Below are 26,807 nucleotides of genomic sequence, written 5' to 3' on the forward strand. Positions count from 1 at the left end.
AACATATCGGGGTTCATAAAAATCATATGAGCCCTTGGGTCATATCATGTCACGAGACAACAGTGTATTGTTTCCATCATCCGGACGGCATTGTTGATGTCATTCGAGTCTTATTGTGACATGAGGTCAGAATGACATCACACTAGAAACGACTTGCTGTGTAAACACTAAAATTCGTCTCTGTATGTAGACATCTTCTTTGGTAATATATAGAACATCATGTTCGTGTTCATTTAATACAATGTTTTCGACGTAATAAGCGCCCTGCTCTAATAAGCGCCCACGGCGATATTTGCTAATATATTGGCTAGTGAACAATACCAATTAGCATGATTAGCACCCCTTCCAATTGATCAATGTACACAACACTTATTTATTCGCATATAATACGTACGTGTGTTATATGCACCCTTTATTAAGGGCATTTATATTCTGGAAAAATGTATCTCTCGTAAATAAACAGTTCAGGCTGTCAGCATAAACCACGAAATTTATCTTTCAACTCTGTCTTTTTCACCAAAATAATATTCAAATAAGAGGCCCCTATTTCTAATTTTGAGAGCGCCCTGGGCGCTTATTACGTCAAATACGGTGTATGAATGTATTAAAAGTTACACCTGTTGTTTTGATTTTCGAACACCTACCAATGAATCCAAGTGCAGAGAACTCTAAAAGTAGCCAGTCATCTGTTTTCTGCTGATATGCAAATGACTTCATAATTGACAGGTACCCCGGTTTTGCCATAACATCATCCTCCAGCTGAAAGAAAGTTCCGAACATATTACATTTAATATCATCTCAGGACAAAAAGACATTAACATTCTTGTTACAACAGTAGTGTTTTTTGTTTTTTTTGGTTTAACGCTGCACTCAGCAATATTCCAGCTATATGACAGCGGTCTGTAAATAATCAAATCTGGACCAGACAACCCAGTGATTGACATAATGAGCAGCGATCCATGCAATTGGAATCGATGACAAGCATCAACCAAGTCAACGAGCCTGACCACCCGATACAACCAGTGAATACTAATATGTATCTAATATGTATCTCTTTAATAGAGTTGAAAATATACCTATGTATTTTACTGTACTATAAAAAGTCTTAAAATGTTAACATTTTGTGTATTGATCTTGGGTAGGAATATAAACAAGCAAACAAGACAAATTATTCCAAAATTTTGTCTACAAGTTGAATCTATGAAAAATAAACTTGCTTTGTCTATATTACAAGCATTAGTCAAAAGGTACATATTCATTTCAAAATTCCACTTACCCAGTAGACAATATCGTAACAACACAAAATCATGTAATTATGATGGCAAACACAAAAGCGGGAGTGTGCCATGTCTGTAATATATATTTCCATTACAACATAATGGAGCACAAAAAACTCACAAACTTACATTACTGATTGTTGAATAATAAATGTGAGGAGAGGTGAGGTGAAATGGGTGTGTCTGTTCGTAGTAGTCCGGACTTATATCGTTTAATAGTACCAGCCCACTGACATACCATGCCGCTGTTTAACATATCCCTTATGCCAACAATGTCTTTTGGAATGATGTGGCAATGGGATAGCAAACACTCTGAGATACAGTTACAGTAAGAGTTTTTTCGTTTATTTCTTCAGAGAACTTGTGTTCATTGCACACTTGTGTTTGTAATATTCAGTATGATAATATATAACACTGTTTGTGTGTTGTTTAAAACCACACTCAGCAATATTCCAGCTATATGATGGTTGTCTGTAAATAATTAAATCTGGATCAGACAATGCAGTGACTCACATCATTAGCATTGATCCATGCAACTGGGATACAATGACATGCATCAACCAAGTCAGCGAATCTGACCACCTTATCCCGTTAGTTGCCTCTTATAACAAATATGAGTTGCTGAAGACCAATTCTTGCCCGTATAATCATGGGTTGTATAACACAGAATAACACTTAAATTAGCTCTTCATTAGTTTTTTTAACTCCTGAGGTTCTTTATAGGGATATCCCTCTGCAACAATATTTGTTCAATATGTGAAAAATATTCCTTGCAAACGAAAACCAAAAAAATATTTATATGAGGAGGCATCTGGAGCTAGGAATGTAGAACACCCAATCATTTATTGTGATCTGTCTGAAAACAAATATGTAACAGAAGCAAACACAACAGGAAAGATCATTGGAAGCAAATTTGCTAACTCAAACTATATGAACAAAATCATGGCTAGTTGGAAGTTAGATACTGTAGTCTTACTGAAAAATACATGTCATTAGAGTGAGTGAGTAAGTGTGTATGGTTTAATGCTTCTTTTAGCAACATACCAGCAATATCACAGTAGAAGGACACAAGAAATGGGCTTCACACTTTGTACCCATGTGGGGAATCAAACCCGAGCCTTCAGCGTGATGAGCGAATGCTTTAACCACAAGGCTACCCAAATTAGAAATAGAAACAAACAGCAAACTATTAGATCACTAAAAACAAATACTTGGGACAAACTAACAAAACAATTCATTTTAAATCATCACCTGACACCATGACAAATAAATAAACACCTTTAAAAGAACCATGTACTTTGATATTTGTTTTTGTTTTGATGCAAAAAAGAATGAAACAAAATTACTAAACAGCTAAAAGAAAATGTGTTAACATACAAATTATTGGAACCAGTTAAGCTGAAAAAAAAATCAAGAGCACTGAAACTACAACACTATTCACAATTCGAAATTAGTTAAGGTAATAATTAACAAGTGAAAATATTATGCGTAGCATAAATGTGAGTGGGTTAGTAGTTTCATGATTTGAAAAGTAATAAACATGATTTAAGTGAGGGTTGCTATCACTGACTAAAGCCCCCATAATTACGAATTACCCATAATTCTGCTTCATAGTCCCATGCGACTGGAAAACAACAAGCAACATGCTACCAAAAACAACAAAGACATACAAGACATCGCATGACACAGGACATGGAGGGTCAATTCTATGATCAACTTTTAATTTATTTGCTTCGGGAGGTGGAAATTAAAAACAAAGTTGTCAGTATGAATATTGTTTACATACTGGTTTGTTTGTATGAAAAACATGCTAACCATTCAAAATGTAGTATTTTATAGTAACCATGGTAACATCTTGTGACAAGTTTCCCATCTGGTAGAGAAGGGCGTATTCGGCAGCCAGCAACACAAAGCATCTGATGCGAAGGCTGGTCAATAAGTTCTAAGCCTGACTAACTTTCAACCATGGGCCATAACAAAGTGAACTAGTCAATGTAGTACATCGTTTGAGTAGTTCCTTGCAAGTTTGTTGGGTCTGTTGAGGCCGTTTGTATATTAGTGACAGCCAGTTGACTGTGATAGAGGAGATGAAATGGAAAAGAACAAGTACCAGGTAGGCATCACCAAAGAAAATCAAGATCAGTGAAGAATTTTTTTTGGCCACTGTATTTTGGGATGCAAATCAAAGAAAATCAAAAGACCATTTCCAGTGCCTACTATGCTTCATCACCTGAGAGATTCCATCAAAGAAAAGAGGCAAGGAATGGTGACTGCTGTCGTTCTACTACTTCATGACAATACCTTTTCTCACACCTCTCTACTTGCAAAGGCTGTTTTGCAACAATGTGGGTTTGACGAGGTTCCTAACCCTCCATACTCGCCAGACCTTGCACCAAGTGATTTCCACCTGTTTCCTAAACTGAATAAACACCTTCGGGGAAAGTGCATGATGACAACGATGACCTCAAAGCTGCCTAGAATGGGTTTTTTTCAGGGTGGCTTCAGAAAACTTCTTCCTGACTGGAATTGAAAAGCTTCACTATCGATATGAGAAGTAGGGAGATTATGTTGAAAAAAACAAACTATAAACACTTTCACAATAGTTGGTTTGGTTTGTTAGGCTTAGACCTTTTTGACCTGCCCTCAAATTATGATTTCGATTACTTGTGCTTAAAATATTAAATCATAATGTGGGGTAGGACCAAAGCGCTAGAATCTATCAGAAGTCAAGCTGCCGAACACGGTCACCCATCCAAGAACAGTCTGTGACCAACGTTGCTTAACCTCACCTAATTTTGAGCTTGTGTGCTGTGCACAGGACCATGTGAGATTGTGTTCGTAGGAAAGCATGGTAATTTGTATTAAGGTAATCATTAACTAATAAATTGATATCCATAATAAAAACAACAATAAAACTGTGGTTTGCATACAAACAAATGGGTATTGGAGTACTTGAATCAAGCTAGTTTTTCTGCCAACGGCCCATCCCTATTCCCTCTTACTGTGGCCTATGCAATTATCATCCCTCCACTAATAACACTCTTCCATTGTCATCCTACCAGAATGTGCATTGGTAATCAAAACTCTTTTTAAAAGCATGAATATCTAAGCCTGATTAATGACATCTTCTAAAGCATCACTTACAAAGAAGATATCCATTCCTAGTTCAGAGTTTGTTTTAACTCTCTATTAAGGGATTTGTATTTATTCCTACATGTCCTACTTTTTTACTGAGGAAGTTTTAATTTGGAAGTTGGAGATGAGTTTGTTTCCCAATTCTCAAATAATAACTGCAGGTTGGAAACTGGTACAAAACAATTGGTGAGTATGTATGTTTTAGGTTAACTGACAAGACATTCAGGCTACACTGTTCCAAGCACATTGTATTATCACACTAAGCACCAGAAAGGGCACCTGTTGAGTGCGTTTGCAGCTAGAGAGGATCCTATGACATACCTGCACATAGTAGACTCCCCTGCTTCTGGCATACAGCATCAGGAAGGAGTAGTCCAGGTTCTGCTTTGTTCTCCATCTGTAAAACATCAAGACAGCCACAATGAATCAAGTTTTTCACACAATGGGATATTCCTAGAATGCTCCTACCTGGACAATGCTTGTAGGACCTTTTCAGGTCTGTTTGTTTATTTATTTAACGCCGCACACTGCAATATTCCAGCTATATGACAACGGTCTGTAAATAATCAAGTCTGGACCAGACATTCCAGTCATTGACAACATGACCATCAATCCACGCAATTGGGATCAATGACATGCTTCACTCAAGTCAGCGAGCCTGACCACCCAATCCCGTTAGTCGCCTCTTACGACAAGCATAGTCGCCTTTTACGGCACGCATAGGTTGCTGAAGACCTATTCTACCCCGGATCTTCACGGGCCACCTGTGCATCAGTTTCAGTAGAATTTTAATATAGATATATGGACTTTCTTACTTATCTTACTAGAACAAGAACTACTAGAACTAGAACTAGACTGAGAATTTGTCTACGTCCACAGTTTGTGTGTTTGAATCCCAGATTTGTTCATTTTGTTTCTTGGTTTGTCAGCACCAGTGCTCGTATGTGGCTGGGGTAGTAATTACATTAAAGATGGAAGATTGCGAAGCTGCTGTGGTTACCCATACATGAAATTGTTTGTTTGTTGTTTAATGCTGCACTCTGCAATATTCCAGTAGTCTGTAAATTATCAAGTCTGGACCAGGCAATCCAGTGAATGATATGATCAGCATCGATCTACGCAATTGGGATACGATGACATGTATTAACTGAGTCAGCTAACCTGACTACCCAATCCCGTTAGTCACCACTTACAACAAGCACTGTTGCCTCTGGTACATACAATCTAGTGACTGACATCAATAACATCAAACATCGGTGAGCCTAACAACCTGATTCTCTTACGACAAGCATGGGTTGATGAACACCAACTCTAACCAGGATCTTCACAGTGTTCCAACATTCTCAAGCCATTGTTATCAACAAATCTAACTTTCTTCTGAAGAATCCCATAATTAGAATCTAAAGTACTCACGGAAATGAAAAAAAACTGTTTTTTCGACCTCAGATTTTAAATCAATGCAGTTAATATACAAAATATGTAAATATTCAAACAAGTCAACTAGTACTAATTGGGCCTTGGCACAAATACAGCGTATCTAAGGTTATTATGCCTTTTTACAAGTAAAAGTGTGTAAAAATGTGAATAAAACAGACTATTGTGAAACAGGGCATAACCAGGTGTAAGTAGATCAAGATGAATGTCCATGACCTATGACACCTTGACGACAGGTGAGAACAGGTGCATAATGCCTATAGTCTGTTTCTGATATGTCAATTTGGACTTAGTTTCAATTTTGAATGTTGAAAGTGACGACAAATTACCTCCTGTAAAGTACATTTTGTATTGTTCACTGAGATCAAACTAGCAAATCCAGACTAGTACTTTTCGAGTTGTTTTGTTATTTCATATTTACATCGACGTAACACTTTGTGTCGATTTTTAAATTGAGAAAAACAGGTTTTTTTCATTTCCGTGAGTACTTTAGTTGTCAGTTTGTCTGTTATCTTCATATGTTATATACATGATGTCATCACCTGATTCTTTCTTTGGAATCACCAAATGTTTCTTTTAAGTGATCCAGATCTGGGTAGAACCCAGAAGGTGGCGCAATGACTTCCAACAAACCACTGTCTAGATATTCTGGAAATCTGGAAACAAAAATGTCAACAACATAATGAAAAAAGAGAAAGACAAGCCTGATTCAAACCAGGCGTTACTGCAAATACAACCTTATTCAAGGTAGGTTAGCCCAAGTAAAATAATTCTTCGATTTCAAGCAACATGTATCAGTGATCTATTTCAAAACATCTTTGGAATTCTTCAAAAAGTTAATACATGAATAATGATCCAGATTATATTGCGATTCCCATACATTAAAAGGATCTTAGATATATATAAAATCTATTACAGTGTTAAGATATACGATATTTAGATCCACTTCTTTACATCGAACATTCTTTAAAAAATCACCAGCAGGAAACTTTAGACATTACAGTAAACACACCTTAAACAATAGTCCAGTTGAATCTTATAAATTCTTAATCTTCCAAGTCTTATTATGACTTCAGTATGAAATCCTAAATGAATATTGAACATTTGCTGGATGTATCTCACAGAAAATTAGCATGTTTCCATTGTAAGTCACGTTATCTTTATACAGAGAGTATATTTTACATCAGGGATGTAAATAGGATTTGAAACTATGTGCCCTTGGCAAGCAAATTGGGACAAAGTTCAAAGTTTGTTTATGTTAATGTCCTTATTTTTGTAATTTCTGAGGTATCGGGAAATTTTAATTCAAACTGGGAATTTTTGCAATTTTTTGCTGCAGACTTGAGGCTGATTATCAGCCTGTGAGCAGGTCAAGATAATTCTCTGAATACATACTTAGCTGGGGATGAATTTGTCACTGTTTACTTGCTGTGTTTTAGTTGCAGGGTTTATTATCAAGATTCAATAAGTAAAAATGTGACATATGTTCCATAGATGTTCCTATGCCTTATCCAGTGAGTGAGTGAGTGAGTGAGTGAGTGAGTGAGTGAGTGAGTGAGTGAGTGAGTGAGTGAGTGAGTGAGTGAGTGAGTGAGTGAATTAAAATTTAACGTCACGTCGGCATCATTTTAGTCGTTAAGTGATGAGACCAAGTTGATACATACACAATTTATGACCTATCCAATAGGGCTGCAACAAATACACTATGAGGCGAATACGATTTGTATCACGAATATAGGGTAATGAATATGAATATTAATACACGAATACAATGATAAGTCAGCAGTTGATATATTATTTGTTATATTCAGTGCAACATTAACAACATAAATTATTTGACATGGTTTGTTAATTTTCTATATTATACATTTATGTGCTGCATTTGTCCAGGTACTTAGTCTTAGTATCTCCGTATCTCAAATGCTACAATGACCAGTGACCAAATTCCTGTCAAATTAAATATTATAAGAGTGTTGTCGTTAAAGAAATCTATGCATATCATATAATATGTTCTTATGGATGTTTTAGGTACAGGGTATGTAAATGCACATGATTGCATATTCATAAATATTTGATTCTTGTGGCCTCGAAATAACAAATTCAATTCATGAATGGATACGGTTTGATTCACTGAATACGGCCCTACTATCCAAGTACTGTACTAATGGACATTTCTGGTGTCCCCCGCCGTGATATTGCTGGAATATTGCTAAAAGCGGCGTAAAACCATACTCACCCACCCACCCACTGTACTAATGGACTTTGTCCTCAAATATGTTAGATAAAAGGTTCAGTTGAAAATTCATGACCTGTGGCTCCAAAGTCACCATTGTCTCAAACTTTTTGTGACTGTTATTTAAGAATTGACTTCAATATTTTTTTGCATTAATGAAGGATTAAACTTAAAACTATATAAAAGTCAATTCTTATCAATAGATATGGCAACAAAAATAACTTCACAGAATTCTTACTAATCATTAACCAAAAAAGCTGAAGACGACAGATTGAAATCAGTGACTTTGTTGAGCTAATACAACATAAGCCGTGCCCTTTCTATTATCAGCCAATCAGCAATCACTAAGTGGGCGTGGCCTAATTTCTTTTGGTCTATGCAAACAAAGACAAAACTTCACTATTTATTTACACAAAAATTTCATGCTGTGAATCGAATCTACAACCTCACATATCCTGATTATCGGTAGTATTGTAACGCACATTTTTCACATTGAGCCACTGGGGCAGGTGATGAAAGGGTGTTCAGTCTCACATGTCATGACTTCAGTTTTCTGCATGCTGCATGTGGTCTTTCTTTTGCCCGCTGTCATCGAATTCATTTTATACTGCGACTTCCTGTATTATTTAACTATAAGGTATGCCAATGTTTTTTTTTATTCTTTCTGGTACTGATATTTAGATCATTAGTCAGTTAAAACACTCCTCCTCGGTATTGGTTGAAAATTCAAAACCTCAAGCTCTGACTTTTCACTCTTTTCACTCACTCCAGATTCTACATTTTCAATCAATACCTAAGAGTTGTGTTAAACTTTAACTTATTTACCTATTTATCAGATTCAATTCAATAAATCAAACTGTGGCTTAGACAGTTTGAATGTTTCAAAGAGAAAATCATATTTCACAATTTATGTTCATATCATCATACATGCAACTGTTATATTATTTATATCCTTTTTAATGGATACATGACGGACTGTGACTGCTATCATGCCACAGAGTAATGTGATGCAACAAATGTTCAGCAATTGATTCACCCCTTTCTGTTGCCCTGAGGCATGGCACAAAAATCCCTGTGATGTTACTTACTGCTCACGGATTTCAGGGTAATGAATATGAATATTAATACACGAATACAATAATAAGTCAGCAGTTGATGTATTATTTGTTATATTCAGTGAAACATTAACAACATAAATTATTTGACATGGTTTGTTAATTTTCTATATTATACATTTATGTGCTGCACTTGTCCAGGTACTTAGTCTTAGTATCTCCGTATCTCAAATGCTACAATGACCAGTGACCAAATTCCTGTCAAATAAAATATTATAAGAGTGTTGTCGTTAAAGAAATCTATGCATATCATATAATATGTTCTTATGGATGTTTTTGGTACAGGGTATGTAAATGCACATGATTGCATATTCATAAATATTTGATTCTTGTGGCCACGAAATAACAAATTCAATTCATGAATGGATACGGTTTGATTCACTGAATACGGTCCTACTATCCAAGTACTGTACTAATGGACTTTGTCCTCAAATATGTTAGATAAAAGGTTCAGTTGAAAATTCATGACCTGTGGCTCCAAAGTCACCATTGTCTCAAACTTTTTGTGACTGTTATTTAAGAATTGACTTCAATATTTTTTGCATTAATGAAGGATTAAACTTAAAACTATATAAAAGTCAATTCTTATGAAGTGATATGGCAACAAAAATAACTTCACAGAATTCTTACTAATCATGTAGTAATGTGATGCAACAAATGTTCACCAATTGATTCACCCCTTTCTGTTGCCCTGAGGCATGGCACAAGAATCCCTGTGATGTTACTTACTGCTCACGGATTTCACCAGCAACTCTCTCTACGAATGTTGTGTCCCAAGGCTGAAATAGACAACATAAAAACATACACATCCGTTATTTTGTTTACAGATTACCATAGGTACAGAAGCTCACCTTCATAAGATTTATTAACACTTGAGAGAGAATTTTTGCCTTCAACCATAGTGAGTGAGTGAGTGAGTGAGTGAGTGAGTGAGTGAGAGTGGGCTTCACACATTGTACCCATGAGCAAACACTTTAACCACTAGGCTACCCCACAAGCTAGTCTGACCACCCAATCCCGTTAGACCGCCATCATATATCTGGAATATTGCTGAGTGCAGTGTTAAACAACAAACAAACAATAAAATATAAGAGAAACCATAACAGCTTTTTTATCGACTATCATTAATTAATACCCCTCTCCACATACGAGCACTGGTGCTGACAAACCAAGAATCAAAATAAGACAAATCTGGAATTCAAACCCACAAAACAATGGATGTAGACTAAATGCTTAGTCTCTGAATATATAATTTTGATAGAAATGAGCAACAACATTTATAAATTGAAAAGCAGCGATCATAGGTTTCTGGCATGCTCAAGGGACGCAACTCTGCAGAGCAAATACAGCACTTTAGATGACTGGGCCATCCTGTGTGATGCCCCCGAGGCCCTGACACAGCATGAGTGAGTGAGTGAGTATGGTTTTACGCCGCTTTTAGCAATATTCCAGCAATATCACATAAGACATAACAGACTTACTGTTAAAAGCGGTGTTACACCTGATTCACATAGTTACCGTAGAAACACTGCACCCACCTCTGCTATGAAGACAATGATGAGGCAGTCATCCTTCTCCTCAGGGTTCAGTTCATTCACAAGGGACCGCAATGTCTGTGTGAGGTAGGTAACCTTGTCACGTTTGATTGTAGGAACACCTATCACTATGGAAACTGAAATACAAAACATATTGTGATATAATATCATTCACTACATCAAAAAGATCTTTAATACAGTGAACAACTTTGGTTTTTTTAACTTTTCTGACAATGACTGTTTCTCAACAATAGAATAACCCTCTTTTGAGACCCTCATTCACTAACCTATTATGAACATGATCAACAAGCCACAAAAATGTTTTTCCTTGATTACTGCTTTGACAGCAAACAAGATGCAAGTGGCAAAGTTTCTTTAATATTTGCTAAGGACTGTTCTTGAAAAATATTTCAAATTATGTCAGACAAATCAGCTTTGAGGAGGTGAGGTGAAATGGGGTTTAACATTGCATTTAAGATTATTGCACTTATATAACGACGTACATGCAGGTGTGTGAGTGTGTGGCTGCTTGTACTAGTCCGGACTAATGCAGATTTATAGTGCTAGCTCACTGAGATACCATGCCACAGTTTAACATGAATACCTCACTCAGACACAGTATACTGACTCTGAGCCAACCAGTCCTTGTTTTAGCCCCTTAATACCGAGCACCAGACAGGGTAACAACAAGTACCATCTTTTAACGTCTTATATTATGATGTGGCTGGGGATGAAACCCCAGACTTTTCTCACTGCTCTACCACTAGACCATGGAGGTGATCAGCTACGAGGAATTACAGATCTTTCCCAAGTGAGTGAGTGAGTGTGAGTGAGTGAATATGGTTTTACGTCGCTTTATGCAATATTCCAGCAATATCATGGCGGGGGACACCAGAAATGTGCTTCACATTGTACTTTCCCAAGAGAACATGGTGAAAGAATGGTGGAAGTCAATTAGCCTTGGCTTCATTCACGAGGGCCGGATGACTTGTAATTCTATGGTTTTGTGACATCATGAACAATGGATGATGTCATATCATATCATATTTTAATCAATAATGAAGCACTATGACATCATGTGGAATCAACAAACCAATCAACATTGAGAATTGAAAAAACAACAACACATGTGCAAATATTGAAAAGTTATTGCACAATTTATCTACCCTTGTGAATAATATTTCTAGATATTCAACGATGACTTATGTTTGTTTGTTTTTCAACGTTCCAGTCAGCAATATTCTACTAATATGACAGCAGTCTGGAAACCCATGACTAATATTATGACCAACAATCTACACAGCATGAACACCTGATCCATTAAGGGATCTCCTACCACACGCAGAGCTTCCTTGGGATCAAATCTCATCTGGAATCTTCCATATAATGCTGGACGAAATGTGTGACAACAAAGCAATCTAGAACACAGAATCTTCATCTATGCCAAAAGTTCATGATAAACTTGTGATATTGAAGATAAGAATATACTGAACTTCAGAGATTCAAATCTTCAGTCAAAGAAGGATGAAAAGGTCATGACCTCCCAACAGCCATTTTATCACAACAAACACAATTGCCAATCTCAGTGTCCCACATCTTGGATGAGATGGATACTGGAGAAGATCTTGACAACACTGGAATCTAGAATATGGAAATGACTGATAGCCAGAGTCAGTGGTAAATTAAATCGGTCCAGACTGGACTAAGTAAAATGAGAACCCTGTTTATCTATCACATTATTCCTAAATACTCATAAAAAGTTAAAAACAACTGTTGTTTTACTGCATATTAGGTGAGGTGAAATGGGGTTTAATGTTGCATTCAAGATTACCGCACTTATATGGTGAAGTGTGTCTCTGTGTGTGACTGCTTGTACTTAGACAGGAACAATGCAGGTTTTATAATATTAGCCCACTGAATACCCCACTCAGACTGACTCCAGCCAACATGTCCTTGTTTTAGCCCCTTAATGCTGAGAGGTTAACAACAAGTACCATCTTTTAACGCCTTATAGTATGAATGAGTGAGTCTGATTTTACGCCGCTTTTAGCAATATTCCAGCAATATCACGGCGGGGTTCACCAGAAATGGGCTTCACACATTGTACCCATGTCGGGAATCGAACCCGGGTCTTCCACGTAACGAGCGAACGCTTTAACCACTAGGCTATCCGACCGCCCCCCTTATAGTATGACTCGACCAGGGATCAAACCACTGACTTCCAAGCCGAGCTGACCAGTCCTTAATCATCTTATCCCAAAGTGCCACGGACCTGGTCTTATTGCATATTAACTGTAGCTACGTGATGTTGTAAGCAAGATGGTTTGTTAATCATAAAGAAGTCAACTTGCATGGTTTGGTGTTCACTGCATAACTCACAATGTTGTGAGTTGGGTCACTTTAACAAGTTTAATGACATACTTTATGGTTTTGTTTATGCTAAAAATGATGGTTTGTTGTTTAACACAGCACTCTGCAATATTCCAGCTATTTGACGACAGTCTGTAAATATTCAAGTCTGGACCAGACAATCCAGTGATTGACATCATGAGCATTGATCCACACAATTGGGACACAATGACATGCATCAACCAAGTCAGCAAGCCTGGTCAACCGATCCCTCCGACAAGCATAGTCGCCTGTTACGGCAAGCATGGGTTGCAGAGGACTATTCTACCTCGGAACTTCATGAGTCTGCTAAAAATGAAGCAGTGCAGACGAGAATCATACGTTTCATTTCAAATAGTCAAAGATGCAATGTTAGATATCAAACAAAAAAGAAAACATTTCCGTTCTACAACAGGTCGCTTATTGCTTCAAACAAAATTTAATGAGAGCACTGCTGTATGGAATACGGGACTGCTGTGCCATAGAAATTGAGGGAAACAAGTAAATGTGCTGTGTTCATTCGCCCGAAAGTTAGCACACTTAGAGATTATGATGCTCCTGTGGATGAATGTCTCATTTATAAGTGGTTAAAGCAATAAAACAGTTTATCACTTTCAATCATACTTGGAAGCAAAACTGTTGAGATTTCCCTTTATGCTTCATTTGTAAAGAGTGAATTTGGAGTGGTAGCTGATTGAACATGGTCCATAAGAGCATCTAGTAACCCCTTCTTTTCGCAATTGGACAGTTAGATTAAAATATTTAGATTCTAAAACACCTATTTTATTGAAAACTAAATACCCTGAATGCAGACTCTTTATGCAGATTTAAAAAAGGAGGTTTTTATTCCCCTAATTTGCCAACCATGTGCATTTATTATACAATCCTTGATAAATCCTAGAGCCTATCATCATGATCATGGCCAATTGCATACAATCACACACTTAATATGGATGGAATATGGCTGGATTCTTGAACAAGGTGGAATAAAGTTGTTGATTTGGCATGGGTTTTATTTACATTAAACTGTGAGTAATGAGTGAGGGAAATGAAGAATAGATCTTGGACAATGCTATATCAATGCTCTTTATCAAGTAGGCAAACATTTGGGAATTCTACATCAGCTAGAAAAGCATTAGCACTGACATTAATAACGTAAACGAAATGCTTATGCACTATAACGTCAGATACGATCTTAATAACAATACCCCCATTATCATTTTAATGAAAGCTGAGAAAATATCAATAAACATCAACGTGTGATTTTTCTGTATAATCATTTTCATGTTTTATCTTACAAACACATGCAAATATATTTTTTGCCTGGGGATCTGGGTTTGGACTACGTCAAATGCTTGGGTTAACATCACGCAGAAGGTAAATCATTGAAAGGCCAAACCCACTAGCAACTATTTATACCACACTAGCAACTATTTATACCATCATATTAACTCTAGGTCTGCAAAGAAAACACTGCAGCTTTTAGTTCCAAATTAATCCATGGATTTTTTACCCTGGATCAGAAAAATTGGCATCGGAAGGTACAAGTTCTAAAGGGTTAACTTCCCTTAAGGAATTACCTACAGTGCAATAATACTTAACAGCACACTGGTCCTATCATTTGTCCTCATCACCCCTAAAGGGTTATTTTCCAATTTCCTATCGTTTGATCAATGTCTTTATGTTTTAGATGTATGTGATGGGAAACAACAGAGGTAACCCAAGCTGGTCATCCAAACCATGCCAGAAGGTCAGTGGCAACCATAGAGCTTCAAACATATGGTTCTGATAACTTACACACAATGTAAACAAGTGTTTCAAATCAAGTGATAATGTGGTCAGTTATCAGCTGGGGAATATAAAGTGGCAACCAATGAGATATACTGTAATATTACAAGGGTGTGGTATGTTACATATTTTCATGTATTAAGAGTGCAACAATTGCCTATGAAAGCAATCTGGAATATTGTGAAATAATGGGTCCAGCTATTGTTATCAGCATCAATCTTTTGCAATAATTACAAATGTCCTATTTCTTTCCAAGTCACTGAACTTATACAACTTCAACCTAAAGCAAAAGAAAGTGAATGTAAATATTCAGAAAATGTAGACGCCTTTTACCAGGGATCAGGAAACCGGTCTGTGCACTGGACTTGTCCAGTTGTGACTGCAAAATGTCTCATTTGAAAAAAGTGCTAACCAGACGTTTTTAAATTTGCCAACCGGTTATTTTCAAGAAAGTACTTGCCAGACATTACAACCTGAGACCGCATATCATAACAAAGAATATGAGATAAAGAGGTGCAGCCAGAATGACAAGTGTTTTTGTTGCTGATTAGTGTATACATGACTTACAGGGGTGACCGAGTGCACGGTTAAAAACTACATCATATCCCTTCAGGGAATTTAGGTGATAACAGTAGTAATTGGTTAATAAAAATGTGAAATTTGAGATTAAATATCAGTAGATATGATGATTTACCATATAAATTGAATTTCCTGTTTACGATTAACAAGTGTATCTTTTTGCAAACTAAGCCAAAAACAGCAATCAGCTGTACTCAAGTTTTCTACAAATCTACAAATTCGGTTAAAAAAAATACACAATAATATAACTTCAAAGAATGCTGATGCAACAGTTGGAAGAGTTATACTTGAAACCCTTATTTTTTCAGAAATAATATATTCCAATATCTTGGATTTTTTATTTGCAGCTTTTAACATAAATATTTTTAAAAATAACAACCGTAAGTGTAGTGCTTTGGCGCAGCTAATTGTTATTGACAAATATTTTTTAAGAATCCAACAATTTGACCTGCCACCATTGAGAATTCCCGCGGACTAGAAAAAATGTTATGTTGACATATAATAGTCAAACTACCACAAATAGGACTTTTAATGAGTCAAAGTGTGGCATTTAATGTAAACACTATTAAATGTAATTTTGAATAAAATTAATAAAATAGATTACAAATATAACCAGATAGTGTAATAACAAAGTTAAATTTCATAATTCAGTACAGATTTGTCATGGAATTTCCGGTGTTACGTCAACACAATGAGTGTGAGTGTCACCTGTGCTCAATCCCCTTGATCTTTCGCAATAAAATATGCTTAAAGAAAAAGATTACCATATTTTCAGTAAAAAAAACGCCTTCACTCTTAACATACAATCACGTCTTTCAAGTCCACCTGTATCCACACTGTATGGATAATGAATTCTTAAAGTCAATAAATCACAGGGGCCACACTGCCCCATGAATCTAAACAAACATTCAGCAACAATACAGGCTATAGAGAGATACAGAATTACAAGAGGATATATGATATTGTACATTCCCCACTCTGCAGACTAAGGCTTGACCACAAAATTGGGTATTTTTATTTTAGTTTCTATGTCTAGCACAAATCCAAACTAATAGAATAGATTAAAGTAATGAAATTGTTGTTTTGTTTTCTCTTTCCTTCAATATTCACGGTAAGATATATTCAGGCACTGTTATGTTTTCTGGGATTATTTCAGTTGTCAATGAACATTTGGTACCCTTAATAATGATATGCACACTGACTTAATTTGAATCAGTGGTGCTAAAAATACTGTGTGTTCAGTTCCAAATTCCAATACAAAATATAAGTGAAATGAACTAATAAATTCATTGCATATGAAACTATTCATTGAACACTGGAGCCGATCCTTGAAAAAAATCTTATCTGTTGAATATGCATCTACCAATGAAAATATTACGTCAATGCACTAAACAAATCATTCACACCTCAGTGGTAAACAGATATCATATCAACAGTCTCTTGTGCCTGTGTTTATTGGACATGCTGGAGTCATACATTCAAGTCTAATGCAGCGTCAGTCAATAGGGACAAACAATGACCAACATTTGGCTTTCATGAAAGATGAATTAGTTTTGCCAGTAATCTGTATGAATAATAGGAAACAAAGGCATATTCGTAAATGCACATGCACTTGGGACAGGAGTTATCACCACTGGGCCCCAAACAAACTGCCAGGATAGGAGAATTCAAATGAATGTACCCGGTTATGAAAGCCTTTTCTTTTCAAACAGTGAAATGTATTTCTGCAGTGTACTGTTTGATATGACAGAGCATCCAATGTTAGTTTGGAATACACGATACATTATAGCTCATGTGGCTCACATCCTTTTATTCAAATAAGTAAAAAAAAAACAGGATATAAGTTACAATTTAGTTTCAGGCTTAGATTTTACATAACCCTGATATAACACACAAAAAAAGTTAAAATTCAGATTAAACTTAATCCAATAAAGTTAGAATCATGATTAAATATGCAAATGAGGTCTCCTAGCAAGAACTACTTTCAAACTGTATTCAATGTGATGCCTTCCTTCTCAATAAACTATGGACTAACATTCCCGATATGCTTACATAGGAGTTTCCCAATGTTTTGTTGTAAGATGGCAACAAACATGGCTTCAAATCATTTGGCATATCATATATTTGGCAGTTCGCTCAGAACTTGTGGTCATAGGTGCTTTCTAAGGACACAGACACAATGTGATAAACAGATTATTATCCCTTTTTTTGTTACATGAATATTTTATATTTATTAGGAAGAAAAATATGGTTTATGCTCACCAAAGGCTTGTAAAATACAAATTTAATCTAATACTCTCTATGTATTTAATCAACACGGAACTGAATGTGTAGAGCACAAAAAATAAGGAAGTATAATACAGTGAAAATAGCACTGACTCATTCATACTCAAGAAACATTAAAGTCCATATAAACAATATTGTTATAACGAATTATATTTGGTTGTGTAATTGTAGATTCCTGCGCATACAGTTCATTGAATCTGTTCTAATGGATGTCATAACGAATTACTTCCTGAACATGTTAAATGAAATATAGCCAATGATCATTTGGATTGACCTGAACTTTTAAATTGTACATAGCACTACGGCAAAAGTGTTCAGAGTACTGGAATGTCACAATATCAGTCACAAGTGTACATGCCGTATGAATGAGTGAGTGAGTGAGTGAGTGAGTGAGTTGGGTTTAACACCGCTTTTAACAGTATTCCAGTTATATCACGGCATGTCAGCTTGATGTGGGAGGAAAGCCTGAAGTGATGCAGGTCTCAGACGTTTACCACTTCGGTGAAACCCAAGAGCACAGGTATAGTGCTGACAAACCTAGAAACATAATTGGGGCAAACCAGGTTTCGAACCCACAATCATAGGTTTCTGGCGTGCCCAAGGGACGCAACTCTGCACAGCGAATCGCAGCGCCTTAGACGACTGGGCCATCCGTGCCCCCTCATGCCTTATGAACCTAAAATCATCTCTATTGAATCCATGCAAGACTAATGTTTCCCCCACAAGTCGTGTTAGTTAGACCTGCCAGTAGTCAGACACCGAGTTGTGATTGAAAATGTTGAATAACCAACAACTATTCATTCTATCATTCTATTATCAATGTCCTCTTCACCCTTTGACATGTTTGATAGAAAAGTATATTTCACTGACAACATAAAGATATTTCAACAAAATTTAAAAAATATAATTCAAATGTGATAGAATAAGATAGAATTAAAAGTTGTTTTTCTCATATCTAAGTGGTTTAAGTAGTGGAGATCCTTTGGTTACAAGTTTACTTGTGAACTTTTACTGTATTGCTAGTTATGACATTTTCATATTGATAAGGACCTTTAAATTGTTAATTATTTCATGAGGTAAGAGATATGACTGTACTAAGATACAATAATTTCTTATATCATGTGTATATATATCAAATAAATAAAAATTATACACATTTCCAAAACATGTAAAACCTTTATCACAAAAGTGTGACTTGAGATGGTGTAATTATATCTTTTAATCACTGCAGGATACCGACAATAATGTCTCAAAATAAGCCTCAGTCTCTACTCCCTGCTAAGATACTTTTCTTCTTTAGCCATGTAAAACTGTTTGAGACTGTCATAACATTATCATTTCCTACATGCTGGATCAACAAGACATAAGCCCCACTCTATATATTCAAGGTTGTGTCACCTCCATCAAAGGGCTTGCGTTCCGTACCTTTTCTCTCAGGGTCACATATTCTGATAGGACACCATATGCTCATTAAAAATGGTGTAAACAAGGTATGTAATTGTACTGTCGACAAGAATAATTTTCTCGATATTGTTAAGCTTAAATCCTAGTCATGGTGTCCAATATTATTATTAACCCTTTTCCATTTCATACTACTCAATAGAAGTTAAAGAACAAGAGTCTGCAACAATAGCCACAAGTCCAAAGCCTGAGTCTAGTAAAATTGTGTTCGGTCTACTGAGCTCAGAGTGAGTGAGTATTGTTTTACGCCGCTTTTAGCAATATTCCAGCAATATCACGGCCGGGGACACCAGTAATGGGCTTCACACATTGTACCCATGTCGGGAATTGAACTCGGGTCGTCGGTGTGACGATCGAACGCTTTAACCACTAGGCTACCCGACTGCCCCTTACTGAGCTCAGAAATATTAGTCCATAAATAGAACTAAAATTGATGTAAAATGATGTTGCTAGTTTGGGCTAGTAGCCTCGACAGTTTCTGGCACAGAATGTAACACTTGATTGTTTCATATGACTCTAGTTAATGTGTCATGCCTGTTGGGAATTGCAACACACAGCCTTTTAATTGTGGGTGTTCTTTAACATGTTTTGTGTAGTATATATGTGAACACCTTTATTACAGACAGTACCACTCTGTGTGTGCGTGCGTGCGTGCGTGCGTGAGCGCACGCGCTTGTACTAGTATGGACTTATACCAATTTATAGTGCTAGCCCACTGAGATACAATGCCGCAGTTTACCCTACTCAATCACAGTATGCAGTATTATCAAAGCTGACCTTAATGCTGAGCGCTAGACAGGGTAGCAACAAGTACCACCTTTTAACGGCTTTTAGTATGACGCAGCTGGGGATTGAACCAAAAGTGAGTGAGTGAGTGAGTATGGTTTTACGCCGCTTTAAGCAATATTCCAGCAATATCACGGCGGGGTACACCAGAAATGGACTTCACACATTGTACCCATGTCGCGAATTGAACCCGGGTCTTCAGCGTGATGAGCAAACGGTTTAACCACTTGGCTACCCAAAATAATAAGAGGGTTTCACTTCATACATTTATACTATGTATATCTGATAGAATAGCTTGGACATGGGTCTTCTGTGTGATGTGAGAACACAAGAGACCTGGGTCTGCTGTGTGATATGGGAGCCCAAGAGACCTGGGTCTTCTGTGTGATGTGACAACCCAAGAGACCTGGGTCTTCTGTGTGATGTGGGAACCCAAGAAACCTGGGTCTTCTGTTTGATGTGAGAATCCAAGAGACCTGGGTCTTCTGTGTGGCATGAGAACCTGTGAGAACAGACACTGGTCTTCTGTGTGATGTGAGAACCCATGAGAGGAGACCCAGGTCTTCTGTGAGGTGTGAGCCCAAGATAACAGGGTTGTCTGCATAAAGGAAACTGACAGACTTACCTCCATGTCTCCCCTGTGTGAGACGATATGCTGGCCGCATGCGCTCTGGTCGACCCACCAGGTATGGAAGATATGTGAAGATACTAGGCAAGTGGATGCTGTCTTGTCCGGGACCAATACCACTTAAGTTTCTCAAGTAATCATTGACGTTGTGTGGAAGACCTCCCATTGAAGACCTGAAGTAAGATTGAAATAATAAACTCAAATTGAAGTGAATGAGAGAGAACTTTGGGCTTATTGCAACAGCAAAGTCAGCCATTTTTCTCCCTGTCCCCATTGCAGTTATCAATGGCCAATTCAGTAAAATGAATGGCCCATACTTGAATATTTCCTTCCTAATCACTGTCAGTCTGCAGGCGAACTGTTTACCAAGTACAATAGTTAGGAAATAGCAAAGTTTTAAGGATTTAAATAGGTTCCTGATGTGAATTGGATTCCACATTCAATCATGTTATTCACGTTTAAGGTCACAGGCCGCAAAGTTGCGACTAAAATGGTAGCCAATGTGACCTAAATTTCAGTTTGTCTACTGTCTAAAAGGACAGAGGTAGCCAAATGACTGCCTATAAAAATATCTTGTGGCGACTAAATTCTATTGCTACGGATCTGTAGACACAAAAATAAATATTAGCTGATCTTGGAAAACACCTCTGCTAATAATTGTACTCGCAAATAATTCCTTCTGAAGTCGACAATGAACCAAAAAACAAATATTAATGTATTTAGTAGTTTATTTTAGTTGACAATGCTCATTGGATAAGAAAGGATATACCTATATAATCTAGTAACATAAATTGCATCATTGCTCAAGTCACAAGTAACAAAATTCAAGTACTGTTTCCACTAATATACAATTTCAAGACTAGTGCTGTAACTTGTACATATTATAATAGTTATTTGATAAAGACAATTTCAGATGTTTTTGGCTACCTACAATATTGGCTTGACTTCTTGATTTTACCACTGGCTACTTGGAAAAAAGTACTTGTAGCCATATGGCTACTTGGTAAAAATTTAAACTTTGAGGCCTGGGTCAAGAAAATGTATAAATATGATGTAAGTTTTATCTTAAGCTCTGTAAAAAAAATTTAAATAATGACTTGTGATTTTTTTTCAATTAGGTAACTCTTAGATAAATATAATGTAAATGTATTTTGTACAATGGGTCCGTGATACTGCTGCAATATTGACTTCCCGCTCCCCTCCATATCTCTCACTCACTCTCTCACTCACTCACTCACTCAAGCAAACCCTCTCATATATATTTATTTGCATAATTTAATGTCTCATCCAAGTATAACTGATTATAATGACAGTCTGTGGAATTATTTCACTTTGGATTTAGATTCAAGTCTAATTGCTACAGATTAAGAATTTTGAAGAAAAAAAGGAGTTTGTATTAATTCTTTTAGGGGAAAAAGGTTATGCTTTTAGCTGCAGAATGTTGGTAATTTTACTGCAGAATGTGTCTGGGACTGGTATGTGTGTCTGTGTGTGTGTCTGTATTCTACCGATGTTGGGAATCAAATCTGAATCTTAGGTATGGCAAGTCAATGTTGTAACTGCTACCCCTACTCATGTACTGCTCACATTGTAATCATTATCTGTATCAGGGGTGGTGTTCTTTTTTCATAACTCGGCCCTGGAAACCTGAAGCATGGCTTATGCCACACTACAAGAGAAAACTCAAAGTGATTAATTTATCACACATGCTCTCATACATTTTAGCCCAGGCTTTGTGATAATACACACAAAAAGAGATCACAAGAGATAAAGATCACAAAGACGTGTTCCAAGGCAAGCCAAGAGGAATCTCAATATAGAATTACGCACAGTTGGGGAGTGACAACACAGGCAAACAGCACAGCACTTGAATCAAAGATTTGGGCAATTGCAAACAAGATGGATTCCCATTCATGTTGAGGCCCTTCCATCATGTCATAAAAAGCGACTATGCTTGTTGTAAGAAGTAACTAACGGGATTGGGTAGTCAGGCTCGCTGACTTGGTTGATGCATGTCATCATATCTCAATTGTGTGCTCATGATATTGAGACCAGACTCAATTATTTACAGACCGCCATCATATAGCTGGAATATTGCTGAGTGCGTCATTAAACAACAAACAAACAAAAAATGATGTCACTGGCATTAGGGTCGGGACGATACACCAACTGTACAATCTGATACGTATCATTATACTTGTAAGTGCTCTTATCTGTGGTGTATAAGCCATCTTTTTCATATACAGGATAGTCAAATACCTGGCACCGTGAGGATTTTTAGCTGGCAGTGTCAAGTATGAGGCAAAGGATGAAAATACTATTTTTTTCCATTAATTAGTGTTTGGTGTAACAGCCATTCAAGTAAACATTAAAGGTATGAATCAATATTTTGTACTTAGTGTGCGACTGTGATCGATACTTGTATCGGGAAGTAAAATATCGCGATCCACCTACCAATCAGTGTATTTTCCAACCACTAACTGCCATAGGACAATTAGTGTCGTTGGATGTACATTCCACTGACACAGAGATGCAAAGATTTTTCCTAATATTTAAATCATAAATTTAATATTAGGATGAAGCTACTTACTTCAAAATTAAAACTATTTAGTCTGTTTCAATACTCAGGAATGAGAATGGACATTTTCCTTTTTAGCTGAAACGTCTTTGCATTGAAGCATGGTCCATATTATTTGGGGGTGCTTAGCATGTGTTTAGGGGAAAGCCATGAGATTTTAACACATTTGCAGTCAATAAAATGTTTGGAAATTTACAGATTCGTGGAAGATTCTCACCCCAGAATACTGAACATGCCAAAGATATTAGATGAAACTCATAAATCATTTACACACCCAACGACATCAATGTAATAATTTATTTTGTTAACTTACATGCAAAATGTAAGTTTAAATGCGACCTATGGATTATGATTCAACATCGTTAATAAAATATTACTAAATGAGTGAGTGAGTTGGGTTTAACGCTGCTTTTAACAGTATTCCAGTCATATCACGCCGTGTCAGCCTAATGTGGGAGGAAAGCCCGAAGTGATGCAGGTCTCAGACGTTTACCACTTTGGTGAAACCCACTAGCACGGGTATGGTGCTGACAAACCTAGAAACATAATCGGGGCGAACCGGGATTTGAACCCACAATCATAGGTTTCTGGCGTGCCTAAGGGACGCAAATCTGCACAGAGAATCGCGGCGCCTTAGACGACTGGGCCACCTGTGCCCCCTATTACTAAATGGAGTTATGGTTATAGTTTTTTTCTAAAACTGTTTTGTATCACCATCCTTTATTGCTGTGAGTATGGTTTTATGTCACTTTTAGCAATATCCCAGCAACATCATGGCGGGGGACACCAGAAATGGGCTTCACACATTGTACCCATTGTACCCGGGTTTTTCGGAGTGACGAACGAACTAGTCTACTCGTCTACCCGACCGTCCCCTTTAATGTTGTGGAAATAAACAATGTTAACATTCATCTCATCACTTTTTTCTATTCCAAGTGAGCCCCAAATACTGTCAAGGTTGACTTTTAAACCTTGAACATTACATATGTACCAAACTTGCAGGCAAATCATTTATAAATGAATTCTAACATTGTCTCAGAAAAAAAAATAATTGTGCTGTAACAAAAAGAACTAAGTTCAACAAAAATTGACAAAAGCCACAATATATAGCAGTGAAAGGGGTTGTAGAATTTACTTTCTAATAAGCCCACAAAGAAAGTAAATTCAAATGTTGGCTTCAGCATGTTCAGTTTGTTGAGTGTGTGTCAGTTTTGAGAGGCATGCACCTGTTTAATATTTACAGGGCCTGTGTGGGAAAGCTTGTGCAGCATGTGTACAGCTTGGCAAGAAGCAGACAGTTAAAGCAAGAAGTTGACAGTGGAAAGTTGACACACTGGAAGAGTTTCAGGTCAAGGGGGAACCCAACACCAAACCAACAATGGGGCCCTCCATACTCACATGCTTATCTTTCAGCTATGCTTGTGCTGTTTAAAGCGCTATGTGATATTGTGTTTGTGAGACTGTTACGGAAGTGAACAGTACAAGAGTTTGTGACATGACACATGGGGGGGGGGGGGGAATATAAGGGATACATAGCAAATGCCTTGTTATAATGCTGACGACATGAAAGCCCATGAGCCATGTATTAGAAACTTGCCGAAGTGAACAATACAGGGGGTTGTGATACAACACATATCACATGGGGGTAGAGAATATAAGGGATACAATACAGGGGGTTGTGATACAACACATATCACATGGGGGTAGAGAATATAAGGGATACAATACAGGGGGTTGTGATACAACACATATCACATGGGGGTAGAGAATATAAGGGATACATAGAATATACCTTGTTATAATGCTGAGTAGATATAGGCCCATGAGCGAATGAATAGAAACTCGATCTTGACAATACAGGGGGTGGTGATACAGCCTGTACTAAGCCGGGTAGGGAATATAGGGGAAACATATCAAATGCTTTCTAAAGATGGGGACTATATTCAACCCCATGGGACCTTGTTACATGATTAATGTAAACAATAAAGGGATATGATTCATACCACACACAGGAGCATGGGATACTAGGTACACATCTCAAATAGCTTGCAATGACGCTCGCCATATGAAATTCATGTGCCCTAGACACTTGGCATGAGACACAACAGGGCTGAGCTAGTTTTTAGATTAAACAGTTTGAGGATATATACAAGAATCTATCATATAATGAATAGTGTTATCTATGTGATAAACCAATCTGATAAACATGGTGTAAACATCCAATAAATATGCAAATGAGTTCACCTAGCTATACTTACTTGCTTAAAAACAACACCATAACATTCCTAGTTCAGAATGGTGTTTCTCTATGTGCGGCTTCAACGCATTTGACACATGGTAATTAATCTGGCATTATATACATATGCTGTAATTTCAGTAAATAAATGTATACTGAAACACTTTGAAAATACATATTCAATTTTTCATAATATTTGGCAAAATGGACACAAAAATCAAATTAAGTTGTTCTGGGTAAGTAGGCATGAGACAATCAAACACAACAATGTCGTCATACATGTTTGAATCTCATTTGATATGTTTGGAGATGGTCTTTTCTGAGTTTTAGTTAAAGTTGATTATCTGTCTCATTGTGTTTCAGCATATGTACTTAACATTGATTATTATCCGATGGTGTATACGTATTGTAAATATCATATTCAAGGGGAAAAAATATTCAATTTTTATTCATGATATCTATAACGCGTATAATACCAAAAACACCTGGACAATAAGTGCTTTATACATTTATCATCTTGGAGCCATGATGGGATGAAACATTAAACAAGACATAATTTTTGTATACTGGATGCTGACGCTGTCTTCTGTTACCACCGTTACAGTTTGGGATGCTCATTTTCAAATGGCCAAGTTAGTGAGTTGTGTTTTATGCAACTTTAGCAATATCCCAGCAATATCATAGTGGGAACACCAGAAATGGGTTTCCAAATGGTGTAACCATGGGAAAAATTGTATCCTTTCGTTTGGCATGATGAGCAAACACTCCGACCACTTGGTTACCCTACTACCTCTTATCATTATAAGGGGGCACAGGTGGCCCAGTCATCTCAGGCCCCGCGATTCGCTGTGGAGAGTTGCATCCATGGGTACACGAGAAACCTATGATTGTGGGTTCGAATCCCAGTTCGCCCCAATTATTTTTCTAGGTTTGTGAGCACCATACCCGTGCTCGTGGGTTTCACCAAAGTGGTAAATGTCTGAGACCTGCATCACTTTGGGCTTTCCTCCCACATTAAGCTGACACACCACAATATAATTGGAATACTGTTAAAAGCAGCATTAAACCCAACTTACTCACTCACTCACTTATCATTATAACCAGTTCCTTAGACTCCCCAAAAGTCACCTTATCATTATAACCAGTTCCTAAGGCTCCCCAAAAGGCACATTGCTCGATCTTCACATCCTGTGCCTCAATTATATGACACAGGATAGTGAGCTAGTGAGTTATCTTTACGGCACTTTAAATATAGCTCAAAGACACTTTGAATAGTTTCGGCAATATAACCAGTTGGTCCTTGCCACAGCCCTATTGTCAAAAACAAATTACTGTATTCGACGTAATA

The 26,807-nt window shown here is 37.0% G+C and overlaps 1 protein-coding gene across 1 annotated transcript in view; it reads right to left on the bottom strand.

Annotated features, from left to right (window-relative positions):
• Positions 1 to 26,807, bottom strand: part of LOC139450635 (alpha-1,3-mannosyl-glycoprotein 4-beta-N-acetylglucosaminyltransferase B-like) — a 58,292-nt gene that overhangs the window by 16,941 nt on the left and 14,544 nt on the right. Inside the window, exons 4-9 of the mRNA XM_071232421.1 lie at positions 20,643 to 20,818; positions 10,733 to 10,866; positions 9,924 to 9,973; positions 6,389 to 6,502; positions 4,734 to 4,809; positions 645 to 759 (exon numbers count right to left, since the gene is read on the bottom strand). Of these exons, the coding sequence (XP_071088522.1) occupies positions 645 to 759; positions 4,734 to 4,809; positions 6,389 to 6,502; positions 9,924 to 9,973; positions 10,733 to 10,866; positions 20,643 to 20,818 (665 nt within the window). The remainder of the gene's footprint in view (positions 1 to 644; positions 760 to 4,733; positions 4,810 to 6,388; positions 6,503 to 9,923; positions 9,974 to 10,732; positions 10,867 to 20,642; positions 20,819 to 26,807) is intronic.

The sequence above is a fragment of the Haliotis cracherodii genome, unplaced genomic scaffold (genome assembly GCF_022045235.1).
Source record: "Haliotis cracherodii isolate W230 unplaced genomic scaffold, xgHalCrac1.p SCAF_8, whole genome shotgun sequence".
NCBI classification, from domain to species: Eukaryota; Metazoa; Mollusca; class Gastropoda; order Lepetellida; family Haliotidae; genus Haliotis; species Haliotis cracherodii.